The sequence below is a fragment of the Phyllostomus discolor genome, chromosome 11 (genome assembly GCF_004126475.2).
Source record: "Phyllostomus discolor isolate MPI-MPIP mPhyDis1 chromosome 11, mPhyDis1.pri.v3, whole genome shotgun sequence".
NCBI lineage: Eukaryota > Metazoa > Chordata > Mammalia > Chiroptera > Phyllostomidae > Phyllostomus > Phyllostomus discolor.
Genome location: NC_040913.2, coordinates 66606445 through 66626386, shown reverse-complemented (window position 1 = coordinate 66626386; position 19942 = coordinate 66606445). Strand labels below are relative to the sequence as shown.

General features: G+C 47.4%; 1 protein-coding gene across 8 annotated transcripts in view; it reads right to left on the bottom strand.

The window, feature by feature from the left end:
- ATP11A (ATPase phospholipid transporting 11A) overlaps positions 1-19942 on the bottom strand; it is a 142776-nt gene that overhangs the window by 24026 nt on the left and 98808 nt on the right. For all 8 annotated transcript variants that reach the window (XM_036011468.1, XM_036011470.1, XM_036011469.1 and 5 more), the window contains exons 13-20: positions 18613-18786; positions 17520-17683; positions 15696-15767; positions 13244-13317; positions 8390-8493; positions 5805-5986; positions 3223-3474; positions 1298-1472 (exon numbers count right to left, since the gene is read on the bottom strand). In XM_036011468.1, the coding sequence (XP_035867361.1) occupies positions 1298-1472; positions 3223-3474; positions 5805-5986; positions 8390-8493; positions 13244-13317; positions 15696-15767; positions 17520-17683; positions 18613-18786 (1197 nt within the window). The remainder of the gene's footprint in view (positions 1-1297; positions 1473-3222; positions 3475-5804; positions 5987-8389; positions 8494-13243; positions 13318-15695; positions 15768-17519; positions 17684-18612; positions 18787-19942) is intronic.

The following is a 19942-nucleotide window of genomic DNA, read 5'->3' as shown; positions in this document are numbered from 1 at the left end:
GAAAACTCTGAGCAGTGCACTCTATCGGAAAATACTGCTATTCCAAACTGTTTGATAGCACGCATCTACTTTGAAAATAAGTTATTCTTAATGCTATTTAATTTTCAAGGTTGTCATGTGTATAAAATCAAATCTGACAATCTAATGAAATTAATAACTTTCAAATGTTTTAGCCAATTTATAAAATACATATTTTTCCACTTACATGTCTAAATGATAGTTTGAGATATAAGATTAAAAAGATGAGGGGAAAAATGCAAGGATTGCCTTCTTGTTTCAAGATGAGAGACTGAGATGCAAATTAATTTGTACACAGGTTTGCCAAACTAAGTTAAAAACTTAAAAAAAAAGTGCCATGCAGCACATACAAGGGTTACATATAATCAAACACATAAGTCAGAGGGCAGGGAATAAAACTATCTTTATCTCAGATACGACATACATGAATTTTTGAGTCTCAGCTCACCCTCATGGAGAATCACCCAGGGAGACCCGGTGCTGTGTTCTGAGTGGCCCCGTCACAGCAGATTAGTGCAGCACACGCGAGAGAGTGCTGAAAATAAGCTCTTTGCATGTGGTTTTCAGTATTTCACCCTGATCACTGGGATACTCTGAGAAGTTATGGTTTTCTCTCATGAACAATTCACTAGAAATTGATCTAGTCTATCTACAATGTGGTTTAACAAAATTGGAACTGTTTTAGGTTTACTGATATCAGACAGAAACCCATGTTCATACATATATTCCATAATGCTTTAAAAATACTTTTTAAAACACCATCAGGTGTGTGTTCCCACAAGAATATGTTACAGTGGGTAGAACATGAGTTTGGAGTCTGACAAACCAGAAACAAAATTCTTTCCAAATGAATCCTTTTGGAAAAATTCACCCTTAACATCACTCACCTAACAGGGTCATTCTGATAGTTAAATGGGCTCACACCTGCGTCTGTACTAGGTCAGCGGCGCTAGTGCCGCGCCTTTCATCTGCAGTTCACGTTTCTGGAACCAACACACCTTTGGGACATGGTTTACTGTATGAGAGACGTCAGAGGCAGCTCTCCTGGCCTTTGCACGGAAAGGGTCATTCACTTGACTTGGTTAGCTCTTACTAATCACGACAAGCAAACAAGATATGTGTTTTAAATTTCTATCCTACTTGCTTCTATGTAAAAAAGGTGGCAATTTGCTAGATTTCAAAACAAACAAAAAACCACAGGTTGTAAGAACTGACGAATGGTGTTCAGTGTCTAAATCCCCAGCAACCGGAAGCTGACTCCAGGGACAGGCGCACGGACCTGGGCCTTCTGCAGCGGAGCCATCCGGCAGCACAGCACGGCGCTGCAGTTCCGGCAGATTTCCAGGAACAGCTCTCGGTAGTTGCTGGAGCTTCCGTCTTCTCGGGGCTTCATGATCAAGGAGAGTGCCGCTCCGTCAATAATTAAACCATAGTCTTGCATATCTGTTGAAAGTCTGTTAGATACACAAATCAGAGAGTTACTCAGAACTAAATTTATAGGTTTTGGAAGACTATGTAATGTCTTCTAGTACCTACTACAGGTGTTGCAAATCCAGGATCAGGGATTAAGGAACCAGCACAGTAGGTCCTCATTTGATGTAGTCAGTGGGTTCTGAGACTTCAAGCAAAGCGATGTGTCAGGAAACCAGTTTTACCATAGGCTGACACACACAGAAGTTAAGTTTCTATGGCATCTCATCATAACAAAACAACATTGAATGAACAATGTTATTTGAGGACCTGCTACATAGTAATCCCCCCTTACCCTCGGGGAAAACGTTCCAAGAACCCCTCCCCCCAGCGGATGCCTGAAAAGGAAGGTAGTCCTGAAAACCCTATCTATACTCTGCTTTTTTCCTATACAAACATACCTCTGATAAAGTTTAATTATATAAATTGGGCGAGGTAAGAGATCTACAATAAATAACAATAAAACAGAACAATTATAACCATACACTGTAAAAAAGGTTATGCAGATGTGGTCTCTCTCCTGTGGACACACTGAGCGAAGGGATGAGTCGCATCCTGGGTGGATGAGCAGGATGGCTCAAGATTTCGCCACACTGCTCAGAACGCTGCACAGTGAAAACCTAGGGATTATGGTGGAATTTCCCCCTTAATATCTTCTGACTGTGGCTGACTGCAGGTCACTGACACCGTGGAAAGCAAAACTGCAGATGGAGGGGGCGACTGTATTTCTGTTTTATCAATACAGTCTTTACAGAACTGAATGTAATGCCTTTGACTACATTTTAAAATTGTGTTTTAATTAAACATTCACATGTTACTTAGGCAAAGCAAACACAGAGTTCTAATTGTGGCTTCATGGGCGATCCCAGTATTTCTCAACGACAGAAGGAGAACATGTATCTTGCAGTCTAAAGAGGTCAGTCTTTATTCCCAAACTTCCTGGCCACATTGGCCAACCTCAGCCTTCACCTTTACAGCTGCTGTCTCCTTGGTGTTCTGCCCGAGCGACCTGAGTTGGGAAGAATGTGGTCCTAACATTTATCTTTGCTGGGTTTCGAAATTACAAGGAATGCTTCTAATCCCCAAAAGGAATTCTGCAGATCAGGTGAGGGAAGTATCTTTGTACTATTTATGAACAATTTAAAACTTGCATATGGTTAGAGAGACACTTTTGTTTTACCTACATTAATGACAATCTAAAACAACTCAAACAAAATCTATTCTTAGATCACGCATCTAACACCAGCAAGGACAACATGGATAAAATGTATCAGAGCAAATTCTGAATATTCCTGGGGAAAGCCAACTCTGGAGCATGCGCTGTTTTGTCTCAGACAAGCAATCATGCCTTATTACTGTTTCCTTCCCTGGTCTGGCAGATGCACCCAGGAATCCAAAATACGGCCCCCTGAGTGTCTTAGAAACAGATGAGAATGATCCCATTCATGATATTTTGTAACTGAATCAACCAGGTGTTTTGCATCCTTTATCCAGCAGTTTGAAAGTAAACAAACACATACACCGTTTTGTGTAAAAGGACATGTTACAGTTGCAAAAAGAAAAAGCTCAGGTCAGGTTTCAGGTGGTCCCTCTCTCCACACTGAGGGGTGAAGGGGCGGGGAGAGCAGACCCACGCTCCCAGCAAGGGTGCCGAGGCTCTATCCTCACACCTGGAGGTCATTTCAGTCCCTCTGAAAACATCTCTCGCAGTGGGGAAGGGGGGCTGCAACCTACCCTGAGAGGTTGTCCCTGGTTAAGCTGCCGCTGTAGCGTAGGACGGTTTTACTCAGCTCAAACAGAACGTCATGTAAACTCTGCTCCTCAATTTTCTTGGTGGTTAGCTCAAGCAGCTGTGTGTTTCTCCTGAAAAGCTTGCAGGCGTAGCAGGTGGCAGCCGCCGTCTCCATCTTGTCTCCGGTGAGAACCCAGACCTTGATCCCCGCCTTCTGCAGAGCTTCTATGGTGTCGGCCGCCTTCTCCTGCAGCCTGACAATGCAAAAACGAGACACGACACACCCCAGGGCTGGCAAAAGCAAATCTAAACAAGTACTTCAGAAACTTGTGGTCCATTCAAATATCTAGGCCCTCCAAATCAAAAAGCATCACAGTGCTGGCTCGTGAACTTAAAGTGACTGAATCTGTTTTAAAAATGTGTTAATTTTTTTACAAAACACCTACTTTCTAACAACAAATAAACATAGAAAAAGATTAAGAAGCAACTGGCCATCTTGTGTAGCTGCCATATGCCAGAATGGACGGCAGTTTTCTGTCTAGCTGGGACTCACTGCCTGGAGAGGACTTTAGGCAGAAGGACCACATTTCCAACACCAACAACAACAAAAATCTAAATCAGGGGAAAATGAGATCTGGAAAAGAGGGATAGTCATGATCTTTTCTTTTAGCATAAACTGTTCAAATTTTGCACTCATCAAACTGGAGCCCAGGTTCCTCTAAATCACGTCAAACGCTGATGGCGCTCGTAGTGATTCTGTGACTGGCTGACAGGCATCACAACCTTAGCGTGTCGGCTGCCGTGTGAGGTGCTTTTCATGGGACATTTCACTTGTACAACCAGCTTAAGGGTTGAGGACTGTATGATCACCCCATTTCACGTTTGGAAAACCCAAAGCCTGCAGAGGTTACAAAACACATCTGAGGATACACGGCTCTCTTAACGCGGGTCCCACTGGCTCGCTGTCTGTGGAAGTCTGGCATCAAAAGCGTGCTTCCCTTTTCTTGTGGGGAGGGGGTGTCATTTTTTTTTTTTAAGATCTTAGAGTCTTAGGTTTTGATAGGTCATGTGGAGGAATGTACTGTGTCTCTGCCAAGCACTGAGCAAAGGAAATGGGTTCAGATTCTAAATGTAATGATTTGGTTAGATTCTAGAACCAGCCTCCTAGGTGAAAGTCTGGAGTATGCACAATCACAGTCTTCTAGATACAGAAAACATTTCTGATTTCATCATTGTTTTGGGCAAAGGAAACTGAGGCTGAGAGAGGTCTCCAAAGATGCTGGCTAGAAATGTTGAAGACGTAAGCAAATATCGTCACTGGTCCCTATAAGCTGCCCCCTACCCTGGTATCTACTGTCAATGTTTAGAGGTCCATCTCCCCACTGAGTTAATCTGCTTCCGTGACCTTCTTGAGGGGCCCCTGTGCATCGGCTCTGCCTACCTCCTTCCTTCCACTCATAAGAGCCTTTCGCTTTCCCACCACTTCCTCCGAGGACCAGGTCCAACCCTCCCCCAGGCAAACACCACCCTAGTGCATGTCTCTCTCTGTCCTAACACACAGCTCTGTCCTATGACTACGGCTCCCGTTCTAAACCTGTCCTGTACATGTTACGCGTCTCATGTTCATACCTGAGTCTATACCTGTGACAGTCTGGACTGAATGAGGAAAGGAACAACAACAACGAAAGCCCCAGACAAACTCAAAACTTCTTACATTGTCTGATCTTATGCTATCGAGATTGAGAATGCAGTAAATGCTTGTTGAAGACACCAGAAAAATGTAGGTTTCAAGCTAAGGATTTAAATTTTGGGCCAATATATGGATCTTAAAGACTTTCAAATTTTATGAGAAATAAAGTCTCAGTAAATTTCCTGAAGCTTCTGTTTCATTCTTTTAAATTAGGATTTCTTTTTCTTTTCTAATCCTTCAAACTAAATTGTCATCCAATCCTTTCACTCTGCTCTTAAGACAACACAGTAGACCAATGACAATTTCTTAGTGCATTAAGCCTTAAATAACTTTTAATTCTTCTTATAGACTTTGACAGATTAGAGGCTCTTTCTTTGGAGGCATTCGAAAGTCTGTAATCAGTAATTTTATCAGTTATTAATATTATATTGTTATTATTTGCAAGATTCCACTTGATTATTTTAAATTTCTTCAATGAGTAGTGACCAATACACTGAGTATGTGAAGACCTCACCTCTGACACCTGTGTTTGGAAAGAACGAGGAATGACTTTAGGAACAGGATTAGTTATTGATTCCACTCTAAAGTATAACTTACAACCCTGCATCTTGATGGCATGTAACGTAATGTAAGAGTGCTGACTACTTCTGGTTCCTTCTGGGAAAGTGTGAGTGCAGGCGTCTGATTCAAGGGGAAGTAACACATCATCCTGCCATGAGCTCCCTATGACAGCACGCCAGGGCATGCGGGCAGACAGCCTGTCTCTCTCTGATGTGCAGGCACAGCCCTGTTTGAGGCAGCTCCCACGCTTCCTCCCAAAGCGCCCCCTGCAGCCCAAGCCATCGCATCGTGTGGTGCTTGGCTTCTGGAGACAAGGCACAGCGTCTACTTTACCGGTCCTCAACGGCGGTAGCACCAAGCAGGATAAGATCTTTCTCTATCTGCTCATAGGCTTCTGCCAATTTCTTCTCTCGATCTTGAAGTGCCACCTTGGCAGCCTGTAGCAATTTGCAAATGCCTTCATATTCTTCTGGGATGAGCTTTTTGTAGGCAACACACAAAGTCCGAAGGCCCTCCTATAGGATACAATGCATTTCACGTGAATTCAAGGGTCCCTGTGCTGAAACAGTATTTTTTAATAGCTTTCTCAATATTTCCTTTCTCTAATTAGAACGACTAACCAAAGAATTATAAACCAACCAGCCCTAAAAGGGGTTATTTTACAACAAAGTTATTCATATCCACAATAGAATCATGATAGATTATGTAAAAATTCAAACTGGTAAGCATGGGAATAAATAATACAATCAGGGCCATTGAAAGATAAGCCTTTGTTCTTTTATTTTGACAAATGAAGAGTTAAACTTTTCTTGAGGATAGTAATGTGAAATTTCATGGCGAATAAATATAAAATGACATTTCTAAAGTCATGTGTTTTGCATGGGAGTTTGTAACACAATTTGATCTTACTTAGCACTCACTGAACGAAATGGCTAAGTTATTCACTGAACCTACCGGGTCCATAGGAGAATGAAACAAGAATCTACGAATGACAGATCCTCTGCTGTGACCACAATTCTGGATGTCACCACACACAGAGCATGCGCCACCCCAGCCAGGGAGGCACCAGTGGGCTGGATGCTCAGAGCCTGAAGGGGCCGTGCCCCGAGCACTCTGATTCCGTCACGTGTTCGTCTGGGGCTTTAACAACAGGACGTGCCTGTGCCTTCCTCACTGTCTAGCAGAGTGGCTACGGGGAGATGGTCTTCTGCCCCCAGAAGGGGTGCTGCCAGATTCCCAGGAGTGAGCGAAGGCTCATGGAGTGAGCTGAAGGAAATGGACACCTTTCCCTTGGGAACTGCGGGCAGACAGAATGGCTGCAGCAAACCTCAGTGCCAGAAAGCAGAGTCATTACAAAGAATTGGAAGAAGAGCTTAAAGTTAGTTATAAGGGAAAGGGACTACATGATTAAGAGACATGTCATGGATTGGAAGTCCTGTTCCCACTTCTACAGAAGCTCCTTCGTTAGGAGATGTAACACCACAATCACACAGAAACACCAAGTGTCTGGATTTTTCTCGGGCTCAAGCAGCTGGTGTTTACATACAACATACTGAATTCCAGTGCTGGTGCCACGAGCTTCCTTTCATCCAGATACAACTTTCCTCTGAAGGAGTGGGAGGGATGCCCAGAAGAACTGGGGGGCAGAGAATACCTCCTCCCCAGTCCCAGACAGAGACCCCAGGGTTCCACAGGGCACATCCTCTGTCCAGAGGCCATCCTTTGCACTTGTGTGGTGATCAGTGTGGCCAGTGTCACAGACCCATCTGGCCCCAGGGGAAAAAGGCCTCAGGGTCACTGCAGGTGTGGATATGAAGTGACCTGCAGATGGGGCTGCCCCCTCAGGGGAAACCTCATACACATACCCTGTGTTAAAACTCATGGCCTGGACATGGACCACATTCTGTGTGTGCACACGTAAGGGCTTAGAAGAAGCCCCTTATCTCCCACTCCAGCAGGTTCCTCACCTCTGTGGGTAGGAGAGATTAGGGACATTGTTATTTTCATGATCCCACACATAATAAAAGGTTCAATAATCTTAAACCTGCAGTTTATTTATTGATTCCTGCTGGTTTAACGGCAGCTGCTTTGTTTGACCAGTACATAATACTAGGTGCTTTAATAAGAACTTAGAGCCAAAGGATTTGCACATGACAGCAACATTTAATAAAGTTTAAAATTGCAGCTGCTGCTGCAGGCATATGTGGTCTCATGCTAAAAAGGGTGCATCTTGGACAACAGAGATGTATAATGCTGTGGTGTCTGGAGTAAAGATGGGGGAACGTGTCTTTGAAGAGCCACACATCACCCGCTTAGGGTCCGGTGTGGAGGGGAGGAGGTGGCAGAGATGCACAGCTTGTCCCACACCCACGGCAGACCTGGGAGAGGGGGAACTGGAGCCAGGGGCGGGCCGGGTGGGAGGGGAGAGTGCTGGCACACTGAGCGGTGTTGCTGAAGGCATAGAGCAGACTGAGCTACGTGCTGTACAGTGAGATGAGAAAAGAAAACCCAACAGGTAAAGATACACAAAGCACAGGTGCCAACTGGTGTTTGAAAGGAATCACCAGAAACCATTCAGGATAAAGATCTACTCTCCAATACAGCACCACAAGTGTGCTTATAATTTGGACCCCCCAAATCATCAACCAACCAACCTAGCCCCCACCTCAAAACTAAAAAAACAAAAACTACGCAACAGTCTCCTGAGTGAGCATGCTGGGTGCCACACCCAGGAAAGGACCGCCACATGGGGGACTGCACGTGTTGTGCACATGCGGCCCCTTCTGACTTGTGAGTGTCTCTTAGGGAACTGCACAGGGCGCTAGCGCTCGGTCAGGGGCTTTTCCTCCCCCACTCAGGAGAAGCAGCATGATGCTGGCCCGCCCGGTCCACCCGGCCCGCCTGGCCCGCCAGCTCACCACAGCATTGCGTTCCACTCTGGATCGGATCTGATCCACTTTGCCTTCTATCACTCGGGGAAATATCGAAGAATCTGCTCCTTTGCAAAACAGATAAATTTCTCCTATAAAATGAGGGGAAAAAAGGTGTTTAATCACAACTTGGGGAAGACTAAATTATTTTTCATATTATGCTATTCAGAAACGAAACAGGGATACCTGTGCTGAGACTGCTATGAAGGAGATTTCAGTAGATCAGTGAACCCGTAAGCTCAGGAAAGCAGACTGTCCCAAAGTCTCATTTTGTCCCTGTATACAACCCTAGGAATCGCATGGGAAAGCCACAAACCAGGAAAAGACTAGCTCCTGGGTGCGCTTCCTCCTGTCACTTCTGCCTGCTCTCTGGTCGGGATGTGAGTGAGGAATCCAATGACCTTGGGCCCAGCGAGTGGGGCGAGATAACTAAGGATGTAGCTGACCCAAAAGCGCCCACAGCAATTTGCTGAAAAGTGCCCACAGTAATACCAGAAACTAAACATCAAATCCCATTAAAACACAATGCCCACAGTAATACCAGAAACTAAACATCAAATCCCATTAAAAAACAATGCATTTTGACACAGAGCGCACCATCTGAGTCATCTTTTGCATTAACTCGAGTTACAAGAAACACATTTCGTCATTTTGCCCCACCCTTCAAGTAATGTCTCAATTACTTCACACATATTTGTACTCTAGATGCACGCTTCTCCACCCTTAAGATAAAAAGATTTCCTCTCCCAGATAAGCAGGAGGAACCTCTCTAGTTTGTGACAAGAAGGAGGTTAAAGAGACAGAAGGCACTGAGACGACAGGCCCAAGCACACGGAGGCTCCTCCTCTCTCAGTGAGGAACCTTCTAGTCTGCAGAGCTGTGCGGCACTTTGCCAGGTGGGCTTCGTCTGTACTGGGCTTATAGAAAGAAGTACCGTGGTGGCCCACCACAGCGACTGACAGGCCTTGAGCAGGGGCACTGCCACGGTGATCTGCATTGTGTTCTTAGTTTATCTTCAGACATTAAGCTCGAGCGCTGAGCTCCCTGGCCTGGGGTTGGTCCCCAGAAACCCTAGATGCAGAAGGCCTGCAGAAGTACGTCTGGGAAACCAAACCCACAGGCACCAGGAGAAGCAGACAATTGTCCCACTGCAGCCAGTTTCCCAGGTTGCGGGGCCAGGAAGGGTGTGGGGGGGCACACTCCTGGGCCGGTGGCTAGTGAGACCATAGCAGCCGGTGCACATGGGGATCCCACACAAGGGCCCGTGAACTCAGCTGTAGCACACGGAGCCCACCTTGGCTTACTTCCTTGATCCCAGAAAGAACTAACTCCTGTGATGCATATACAAACTCAACACAAACACTAAAAACACAGCACGATTTATGCTCACACAAGTCCTGAAATTACACTGAGGGTAGTGTCAACCTTCGGGCAAAATGGATGGTGTCTGGTGAGGTCTCTGTGGCCAGCACGTGACCTGAGCTGTGGCTGAGCAAAGGCTGGGCCAGCACTGGGAGCACGTGGCTGCCCTGAGCAGGAATCAACGAGAGCAGGATGTCCGATCCCCAGAAGATACCTACACGCCTGCATAGGTTTGTGACCTGGGATTCTTAGTCACATACCAAACAGCCTGATGTCAGAATCCATCCCCGACTACCGGATAATTTCTAGCTAAGGCTCCAGGGTCATCAGGTACAGTTTAGAACAACAACTGTAGTACAGACAACACAGTGATACAACCTTAAACAACAATATATTTTTTTCCCTAGGAAAATCATGGATGACTGATGGTAATGGCTTATAAAAGGCTTAAATTCCTCACTGTCACAACTGGTCGATTCCTCTCCTCCCACTTTAGACATGGGATGTGTTCAGGCTTAAGGTCTGGGTGAGGAGAACCTTGGACATAACGCTATCCACAATATAAAGCAAAACTTAATCTGCAAAGGACAAGAGCAGGTATAGTATTTGGCACCAGCTTTAGATCCTGCTTTTTCCAGTTTTGTAAACAAGCAAGGAGTTACTAACGCAGTGCACACACGGGTGATGGTAGGAAAGCAGTACACAGGTGACGTGATCGTAACCCACAGCAGGGCAAGCTGTGGCACTGAGGTTCAGCTTGATGGCTGCAGCACACGTCTCAGTGAAGAGCCCTCAGAGATAAGTTCAAGCTGTTAACTGGCTGCTGTGGCTTATGGCCCCTGATCTCCCCTAATGGAGTCAACCCTCCATTAGGCTCTGAAACCAGCGCAATTAGCGTCATCTCCAGGGACGTGTTACTACTTAGAGAACAACTTGTTGAACTGAATATTCAGACTTCTCTTAAAATTAATTGGTGCAGTGGCCAGTTTAGATGGCACGACAGTTCCCCTGGTAGGCCCCCAGTTCCTCAAAGATACCTTCAGAAATACATAGTCTCTCGTGGAAGGGATATTCTAATGACGTGAATGCCTTGGGCATAAATTCTTAATGTGACCCAGCTCCTTTCTGAGCTCTTGTGATACTCTTTTTGATAAATAGAGGCTGTTTACAAAGATTCCCCAGTATATCCCCAGGTGCCAGGGCTGTGGCCCCACAGTTTGGGAGAAAGTGTGAGTAGAACTGAAGATGGCTTGTGGGTAACTTATGCACTGCTTCCCAAGATTGTGGTCATTACTGCCGGCACAGACGCTTGCTGAAGCACGACTCAGCTCCTAGACCTCACATTTGTAAGGAGTAAAAAATCACCAGACGAAAAGCTTCCCACAAGGTATTGCCTTTCCTCTGGATAATTCTGAATGCTTACACTCATCCATGCACAGTGGAATAATTTTCTGCACTTGGGCAAGCTTTAGCGCATCTATCCGAACTTGTTCCAAACATCATAGCATATAGTCCTGCTGACCCAGCGGTAAAACCTCTTTCCATGTGCGCGGACAATATTACATTGTACATTACTTTGTGTCCCATGACACTCAGGGCAGGTCACCTTGGTGGAGCCACTCCTACCCACATTTGATAACTGGCTCCGAGGTGAGGGAAGCCTGTGGATGAGAGAGCCAGCTCTGCGACAGCCGGCACTGCTCCTGGTGCAGAGCCTTCACCAGGCTCGTCATCCAGCAGGTGGGACTCAAATGACTCTCAGGGTGCTGCTGAAGGATAGGCCTTCAGCAGCCCCCATGGACTTAGACAAGCAAACAAGGTATTGCTGGTTCTATCAGAAGAAAGTCGGGATGGCTCTGGTTAGAAAAGGATACTTTGTTTACTTCCCATTGAAACGAAAGTATGGGCTGACGTAAAATTCCCCAGCATGCCCTCAGATCTCTATTTTAGGCTCAGTCTGTTTAGTTCCAGGTAGTGGCTGCATTTGGTTGCTCACCAGGCAACTTTCCAAAGAGATAAACACAGCCTGGTATTGCCGAGTTTTGAGAAACCAAAAAGAACAAGATCCCCCTGGCTGGTGTGGTTCAGTGAATTGAGCAATGGACTGAGAGCCAAAGGACTGTGGGTTCGATTCCCAGTCAAGGCACATGCCTGGGTTGTGGGCCAGGTCCCCAGTATGGGGTGCACGAGAGGCAACCACACACTGATGTTTCTCTCCCTCTCTTTCTCCTTCTCATCTCTCTAAAATAAATAAACAAAGTCTTTAAAAAAAAGATTCCACATCTCTCCATATAAATGCCATTTTGAAATTGCATTAGAAAATTGAATTTAGCAGTATTTACTGAGCAGTCAGAAGCGCTGTGGTGGGTATATTGCTAAGGAAAGTGTAGGCTCTGTGTTTAGGATGCTTGCAGTCTAGCCAGGTCAGAAGACAAACAGCTCATCTGACTGAGGCAACCAGGACGGGCTTATCCAGTGGCTACTGAGCTGTGCTTGGAAAGGTACAAATGAGCAACAGGGCTTCTAGGTGAACAAGTCCCTGCCGGGTAGAGGGCCTGTAGGTAGAAAAGCCCACACCAGGTAGAGGGCCTGCAAGTGGAAAAGCCCACACCAGGTGGAGGGCCTGCAGGTGGAAAAGCCCACACCAGGTGGAGGGCCTGTAGGTGGAAAAGCCCACATCAGGTAGGGGGCCTGCAGGTGGAAAGCCCACACCAGGTGGAGGGCCTGCAGGTGGAAAGCCCACACCAGGTGGAGGGCCTGCAGGTGGAAAGCCCACACCAGGTGGAGGGCCCCCCATTGGAAAAGTCCACACCAGGTGGAGGGCCTGCAGGTGGAAAGCCCACACCAGGTACAGGGCCTGCAGGTGGAAAGCCCACACCAGGTAGAGGGCCTGTAGGTGGAAAGCCCACACCAGGTGGAGAGCCCCCAGTTGGAAAAGTCCATGCAGTGCACACTCTGAGGAGGCCTAGGAATGAAAGCTAGGAAGACAGTTCAGGGACTCTGTGAAAAAATGGGAGATGTGGCTGCCTCATACAGAACAGGAGCCCACCAGGCCCCGGCCAGGACAGTGAGCACTCAGGGGTCTTACAAAGACTGACATGGGAGCAGGACGAGAGAGGGGCAGAGTGCAGGTGGAGACCTTTGCAGCAGGTGCTCTGTGGGAGGACTGCAAGGGCACGAGCAGGGCTTGCAGTCGAGGGGAAACCAAAGGTGAGTGAGTGAACCTGCCAGCCTACGGTGCCTGGGAGAGACACAGGAACGTGAGGAGCCGAGGAGTTTCGTCACCTACAGTGAGTGTGAGGAGTCGTGTGACCCACTGTGGGGCTGAGGAGTTGTGTGACCTGTAGTTGGCTCATCTACGTTTTTTTAAAAAAAGAGAATAAATGGTTAACTCTTTAAAGCTCCTAAAAAATGTAAGCGTCAGGGTAAAACACAACCGCAATGTATAATTTAAGAAATTAAGGAAAAATAAATGTCTACCTGTAGCAGATCTCACAATCACACTCATTCTCCTTCGTACTGAGTCAAAACTCAAAATTTCCAGCAATTCAAACCTGGAAAAGAGATTAAAAATGGTTTGTAATGTCCATCTAGCTTTGTGTGCCATGGCATCTGGGCATTAATCAGCCTTCCCAGAGGAGTGTCTGGGGCGGTCCTCTCCCTGCCCCAAATTAAAAGCATCCCCTCCACCCTGCCCCACCCCCACCTCTCCCTGGAGGGCAGCCGCACCAAGCAGCTCTTTCAAGGAGGACCCTGGAGGCAGAGCGGTTCCCTCGACAGACTCGGTGCAATGTCTGGGTTCATATGACTAGTGACTCTGCCCCTGCTGCTGGCACCAGTGCTCTGCAGGGGACAGAGAGAGGCTCTCTTCTCCCTACCACTCAGCCCTCACCTGGAGAGCCACCTCCCAGCCCCAGCCTGGTGCTCATGGAGTCTGCACATCCAACAAACTATCTTACTGCCGATCTACTTTCCTAAATTCTGTTGAACATAAACCCACAGGCTGTATAACGGAGCTTCTGATCCCTGGTAATAAATCAGTGTCCTTTAAACTAATAAAAAACATTTTGAAAGCAGAGTACTGACATCCAATCAGCTTCTGCAGTCTTATTATCAGAAGATGCATAATTTCTGTCTGGCATTTCAAATATTGAAAACGGCTCAGCCACCCCTGACGCTACCCCTGCAAAGTCCTTAGGGTCTGGAACAGGGGAGTCAAACTCATGTTCACTGGTGGGGGGCACATCAGCCTTGCAGTTGCCTTCAGAGGGCCGAATGTCATTTTTAGGACTGTATACATGTAACTACTTCCTAACAGTCAAGTGAGACCTTGGTGCTGCCGCCGGGTAGAAACAAGGTGCCAGGCCGGATTCAGCCGGATTCGGGCTCGGGCCTTGTGTTTGCCACCTGTGGTCTAGAGACGCCAGCCAGCAGCTGCGGAGTGGGAAACCTCTGTGGTGTCAGTCCCTGCTCACAAGCGGGTGGAGGGGGCTCAGCAGAGGGCTCCCCAGGAGGTGCATTTTGAGCTGAAGACAATAGAGACCCCGCAGGCTCAGGAGAAACTTTTACCTCTCCCTTAAAGAATCTGAATTAGGGGCCTTGCCCATAACGAGCTATTCCCAGAGTTACCTTTTTATGACCTATCTACATGGCAAGGGGAACAGCTAGCAAATATGCGCTCTTCTCACCGTCCTGCGAATGAGCCCCCTCTGACGCCGAGGCCTCCAGAATGACACACATACGTCATCAGTTCAGAATGTCCAGAACACCTCGTTTCCCCTTGCCGTCTCTGAGCCTCCAGGGCCCGGGGTGGGGGCGGGGATCTCACTCTCTTATGCATGTGGGGTTCCCAGACATACGCACAGCATTAAATGTGGTTATTTTCCCTGTTAATCTGTCTCACACCTGTATGATTATTAGACCAGCTGAAACAACCTAGAAGGGTAAAGGAAAGTTTCTTCCTTCCTCATGCTGGTGAAAGGGTCCCCTGTGGATTCTGAAGCAGCGCTGTGCTGTGTGCTATAATTTCAGTAGCAACTGCGTTTTCAGTTACAAACCAGAAGCCTGACAGCAGCGTGTCACTCTGCCCCTGAGCCCAGGGGTGGCCTCACAACTCCTAGGAAGCTCCTCACTGCAGGGAGGAGCCCCCGCTACACGGATCTGGGCCCCAGAAGCCGGTTCTGGAGTCAAGGGGTTCATCACTTCCAATAACCTGGGAGTTTATTTTTCAGATGGCAAATTTAAAATCTAGTTTTTTGAAGCCATCACCACTAAGTTTTATGCTTTTCCCCACCTGTCTCTGCCTATCTCCATTCCTGCATATTTATGTTTATCTATACAGGACAGACGGACTACCTGAGCTTCTGAGTCAAAATTCAGACAGAACATCTTTCTCCAGGATCAGTAGTTTTAGAGAGATGGATCCTAAAAATCAAAAGTATGTGGGTGCTAAAGATTTGAAAAGTGAAACCATGCATGCAACGTCCCGCTGGTTACTCCAAGGTGTGCTTCCTCTGACTGCTTTCCATATGACACAGTGCTCCGAGGCCGGGAGCTGGCGCTCTGTGAGCGCAGGGTTCCCTGGCCACTCCCAGGGGAGGTGCTTACACCCCCACAACCGCGGACAGTCAGAGCCCGGCTGGGGGAGTGCTAGGACACGCTGGAAGCTTTCAGAACCCCTGCAGTAAAACCTGATTTTAGGTGACTTAACCCAAAGCCTTTTTAATAAAGTGACACCATCCAACCAGCTTCTCCTCTAACTGTCCAACTCAAATTCTCCAGATGTTTCTGTGACATTTTTGGTGCTGTTACTGAGAAGAGGGGGGGAGTGGGTTATGGGAGCAGTACAGAGAATTTGGCTTTCCCCCCAGTGAATGAACTTTGTAAAAACAATTCTTTATTACCATCACAATTTACTATATAATATGCTTACCTTTCAATGTCATTGTCCCTATTTAATATCTCCATGTAATTATCCTTTAGCCTGAGGTACGTAAAACCCAGTCTGCAAAAGAGAAGACAAACCCAGTGGTAACTCTGAGATTTTGATAGTCTTCTTTCAGAGAATATTTGCCTCACATTTTGGTAAGGCTTTCTTTAAAAAAAGTATTTCTGGTCAAACAAAGGTAGTAAACTGAATTACAAACTTAGGAAATTATACTGCTGAATTTATTTGCCATCTCAAAAAATTCCCCAAGAACGTGAAGAAGTTTCGGCTTACTCCCCAGGTGCCCCCTCGATGAGGTATGCTCTTACTGGCAGGTACTGGCAGCTTTCAGGAAGACTGTAGGTCTGTGTATCAGTCCCTGTCTGTACTGACCCACTTTTCTCACTGATTAGTGGGGTGGTTTCGTAGAGGTTACGTGTCAGAATTAGAAGGACCCTGAGAGACTGTTCATCTCCACAGCAGCCATCATTTTACTGACGAGAACACACGCCCAGGGCAGGCAGCCGGTCAACACACATCTGTGGATGTGTGCCACCCCCCTCCACCAGCACTCAGGTCACGTCCGGTGCCGTTCAGGCACGTGCTGGGAGTGTGAGGGGGAGGAGGCCATGGCTTCTGGCCTCTGGGAGCTTACAGATGCAGGAGGTGGGCACGTATCATTCTAATACGGCATGGAGCCACAACGGTATAAAGGCACTAGGGGACCCTGGGGACCCAACCCAGGCAGCAGCTGGTAGAGCAGCAGAAGGAAAGACATCTCAGGTGAGTCTAGAATGACAGGCAGGAACAGTGCGTCCTCACTGCTTATATCTATGACTGAATGTGTTTAATTTCTGCAGGCTCGTTTTCCAAGAAGAGAGAACTCTAGCTCTGAGAAATCTCCCCTATGTGTGTGTGGATTTCTACATTTAATGAGGTCTGCAGTGACATAGCTTGCATACCTGATGTCACAATTTAAACTGCACGGAAAACACACATTAGTTCAGTCCACAATAAAAAAAAACGCAGTTCTAATTGGACGAGAGGTGTTCGACGCCCACTTGTCAACGGCAGCCAAGAGGGTAAATCAGCACCATTGGTGTTAAATTTGAATTGTACGCTGTGATAACTGGAAAAACATTTCCCTTGACTTGAGATTATGCCACATATCTGGAATGTTTAAAGTATTTTTCCAAGTGTCTGCTTAAATGCCACATGTCGTGAGGCAGCAGGAATTCCCAACAGAAGGATGTCGAAAGCTGGTGAGTATGGAGTCTACGCACGGAGCACACAGCCTTGACGTCACCGACACAAAGAAAGGGAAGCCAATGGCAGCAAAGCCCCAGCACTCCAGCCTCATCCCTTTCCACGTCGTGTGACTTTGGGAAAGTTGTGTGGCATCTCTGGGCATCGATTCTTTAGGACAGATGAGGAAGACTTTTCATTAGGGCATCTAAGATTGTTTGTGTCTTTAAAAGCTATCATTATTTGGAATGGCCTTTAACCTTCTCATTAAAGAAGTGAGGAGGAAAAACTGCCCATGAAACAGTGACAAACACTCTGGCAGCTGGGACCAAGCTGCTGCTCACGCCGATGGCAGGTTGTATTCAGGAGGGACAGCTCTACCAACATGGAGGTTGAGGACACGCTGAGCATGAAGGCAGCACCTGCTCGGCTCACCCCCCAGCAAGCATCCTGGGCCCAGGGGCCTGACTTGGATGCCTCCAGTACGAGTCCAGCAGCACATTGTGGGGGGTGGAGAAGGACTGCAGGACCAGACTGGCACACCCCCTTGCATCTGGGACCAGACTCGCGTGCAGCCAGACATACCTCTGGATACCCTCGACTAAGGCCACCTCATCGGGAGAGGACGATATGTACACACAGGACTTCGCCGAGTCTGGTGACTTCCTGGGCCCGTCCACGTCATCGTCATCTTTCACCTGGATGGTGTGGCACAGACAGAGGGCCCGGAAAAACAGCTCTTCTCGCTCCTACAAAAAAATGCAGTACAAACACCCACACATCTATGGACATCAGCTTAAAGGAGTCGGGAAATAAACAGAAGACAACAAAGCAGGACAAGCAACTTTTAAGGGTTAGGGAGTATGGTGTGCCTTTGGTGGTCAGGAGATAGAGCATAACTGTGGCTTTTGCTCATTCTTGAGCACTTCAATGGTAGTTATGGTCAAGACCACTGGGCTATGGAGAATGAAAGGAAATGAATGTTTAGTGAGATGAGGTGATGGGTTCAAGGTCACAAGAGGAGAACACAGCTCACTAAGGCAGACATCCTGGTGCCCAGGGGACGCCACACAGGGCTCTGCAGTCACCTAGCATTCTGGAATGGCCTCCTGGCTGACCACTGATGAGGGTCACGGCTTCCTCCTAGGAACGCTGAGATCTGAAGCCACAGCAGGTGGTGTATGTGTGCACCCCACATGCGCGTGCATGTGTGTGAGTGTGAATGCAGTGTGTGTAACTGTGTGGACACATGAGGGTACATGGGGGATACAGCTATGTGTACATGTGCACGGACATGCATGCATGCGTGAGCGAAGCACATGTCTCTGAATGCACATCAGTGTGTGTGCATGCATGTGAGTTCACATGCATGTACATATGTGCTTGAGTATGTAGATGTGTACGAGCACAAGCACATGTGGTGTGCAGGTCACTTTGCTCACAGTCCACCATTTGCCCTGCTGGTCCACACTTCTCAAGCTGTCCCTAGAAAGGTGACTGGCCAGATTCACTGGTGGGAAATGGAGGCATCTCACTGTTCTCACTCAAGTCACTGGAAAATTCATGTCTTTCCTGGGTCCCAGAACAAGAGGTGGCACCAGGCTATCTTGTGAACTGGGACAGTGTGACAGGGACGGCCCCTAAAGGGACAACACCTGCCGGGAGAGGAGCCACCTACCCGCCCACTGACGCCCGGGGAAGAGTCGATCATGTCGATTCCGGAAGCGCTGGGGAGCACCTGCCCGTTGCAGATGGCGTGCGGCACGTAGACGTGGCCCTCGATGCAGCACTCCTTGAACTCCATGTTGTTCTCCGTGAGGGTGCCGGTCTTGTCCGTGAAGATGTACTCCACCTGCGGACACAGGGCTGGCTGGGCGGAGCCGCTCTGACCCAGGAAGCTCTCCAGAATCAAGGTAGCTTTCCTTTTCTCTGGATGTGAAGCCCAGAGAACACGTCCTCTCAGTCACTTTACGGTGGGGGGACACAGTGGGTGGAGCCAGCCTTCCAGGGGCTATGGACTTAACTCTTACCCAACAAAAAACTCAAGGATGTCAATGCAATAAACTCATTCAATAAGGTCTGGGAGCTCAAAATCACCCTACCACTTAAGGTTTAGAAGATACAATTCAAACAAATAAAAGAACAGAACACATTTCAATAGAAAAACCGTGAGAACTGTGACAACTACAACTAGTTCTAAATCCTGAGTTTAGATAGACTCAGGTGTGTACTCCTCACGGGTAACTGAAAGGAGGTGAGGGGTCCCAGCAGCCAGGCAGCACGGAGAGGAGGCAGCAGGCTCGAGGGAGCCCCCCCCACTAGACAGACGCCTACTGGTCCGGGCCACAGGGCCGGTGTCCAGGGTGCCAAGTCCAGGCGTGGTGCCTCCAACATGCAGACACAGAGGCAGAGTTTAAAATGATAAAGTGCAGGGTGTGGGAAGCATAAAAGACCTATGATAAAACCAGCTATGTGTTTTACTGTGTGCCTTTTCAGTTAGGTCTCTCAGAAAAATGTTCTTTTCTGCTGTAAATCCCACGGCAGAAAATGCTGTTTCCATGTATGCCTGGCTCTAACATGTAACTGATAAGCACAAAGTAGCGCCCTATGAACTATTTAAATAAATCTGCCATTCAGTGCTCGCCTAAAACTCTGCCGAGCCTCTCCCCACAATCTGGAAAATGAGCCACATGAGTCCTGTCCACACGCAAGATTGCTCCCTGGCAGAGACGGCTACATTGTTTGAGGTGAACGGCACCTGACTTTTTTCAAAGGGAGGATCCACAATAATAATGAATATTTCACAGTGTTGGCTCCTCTAAAACAAGCCTTTGCGCAAATCTCTGGAGCACCGGTGTTACAAAGTCATTCTCAGACTTTGAGTCAGAATAATTTGCCACACTGCACACAGCTCTACATTTTTCTTGATACAGGAAAAAAAAAATCTTTCCTCCATGAATTTTTTAGGAGTACACAAAATATACCATTTATTATTGTAAAGGATATGA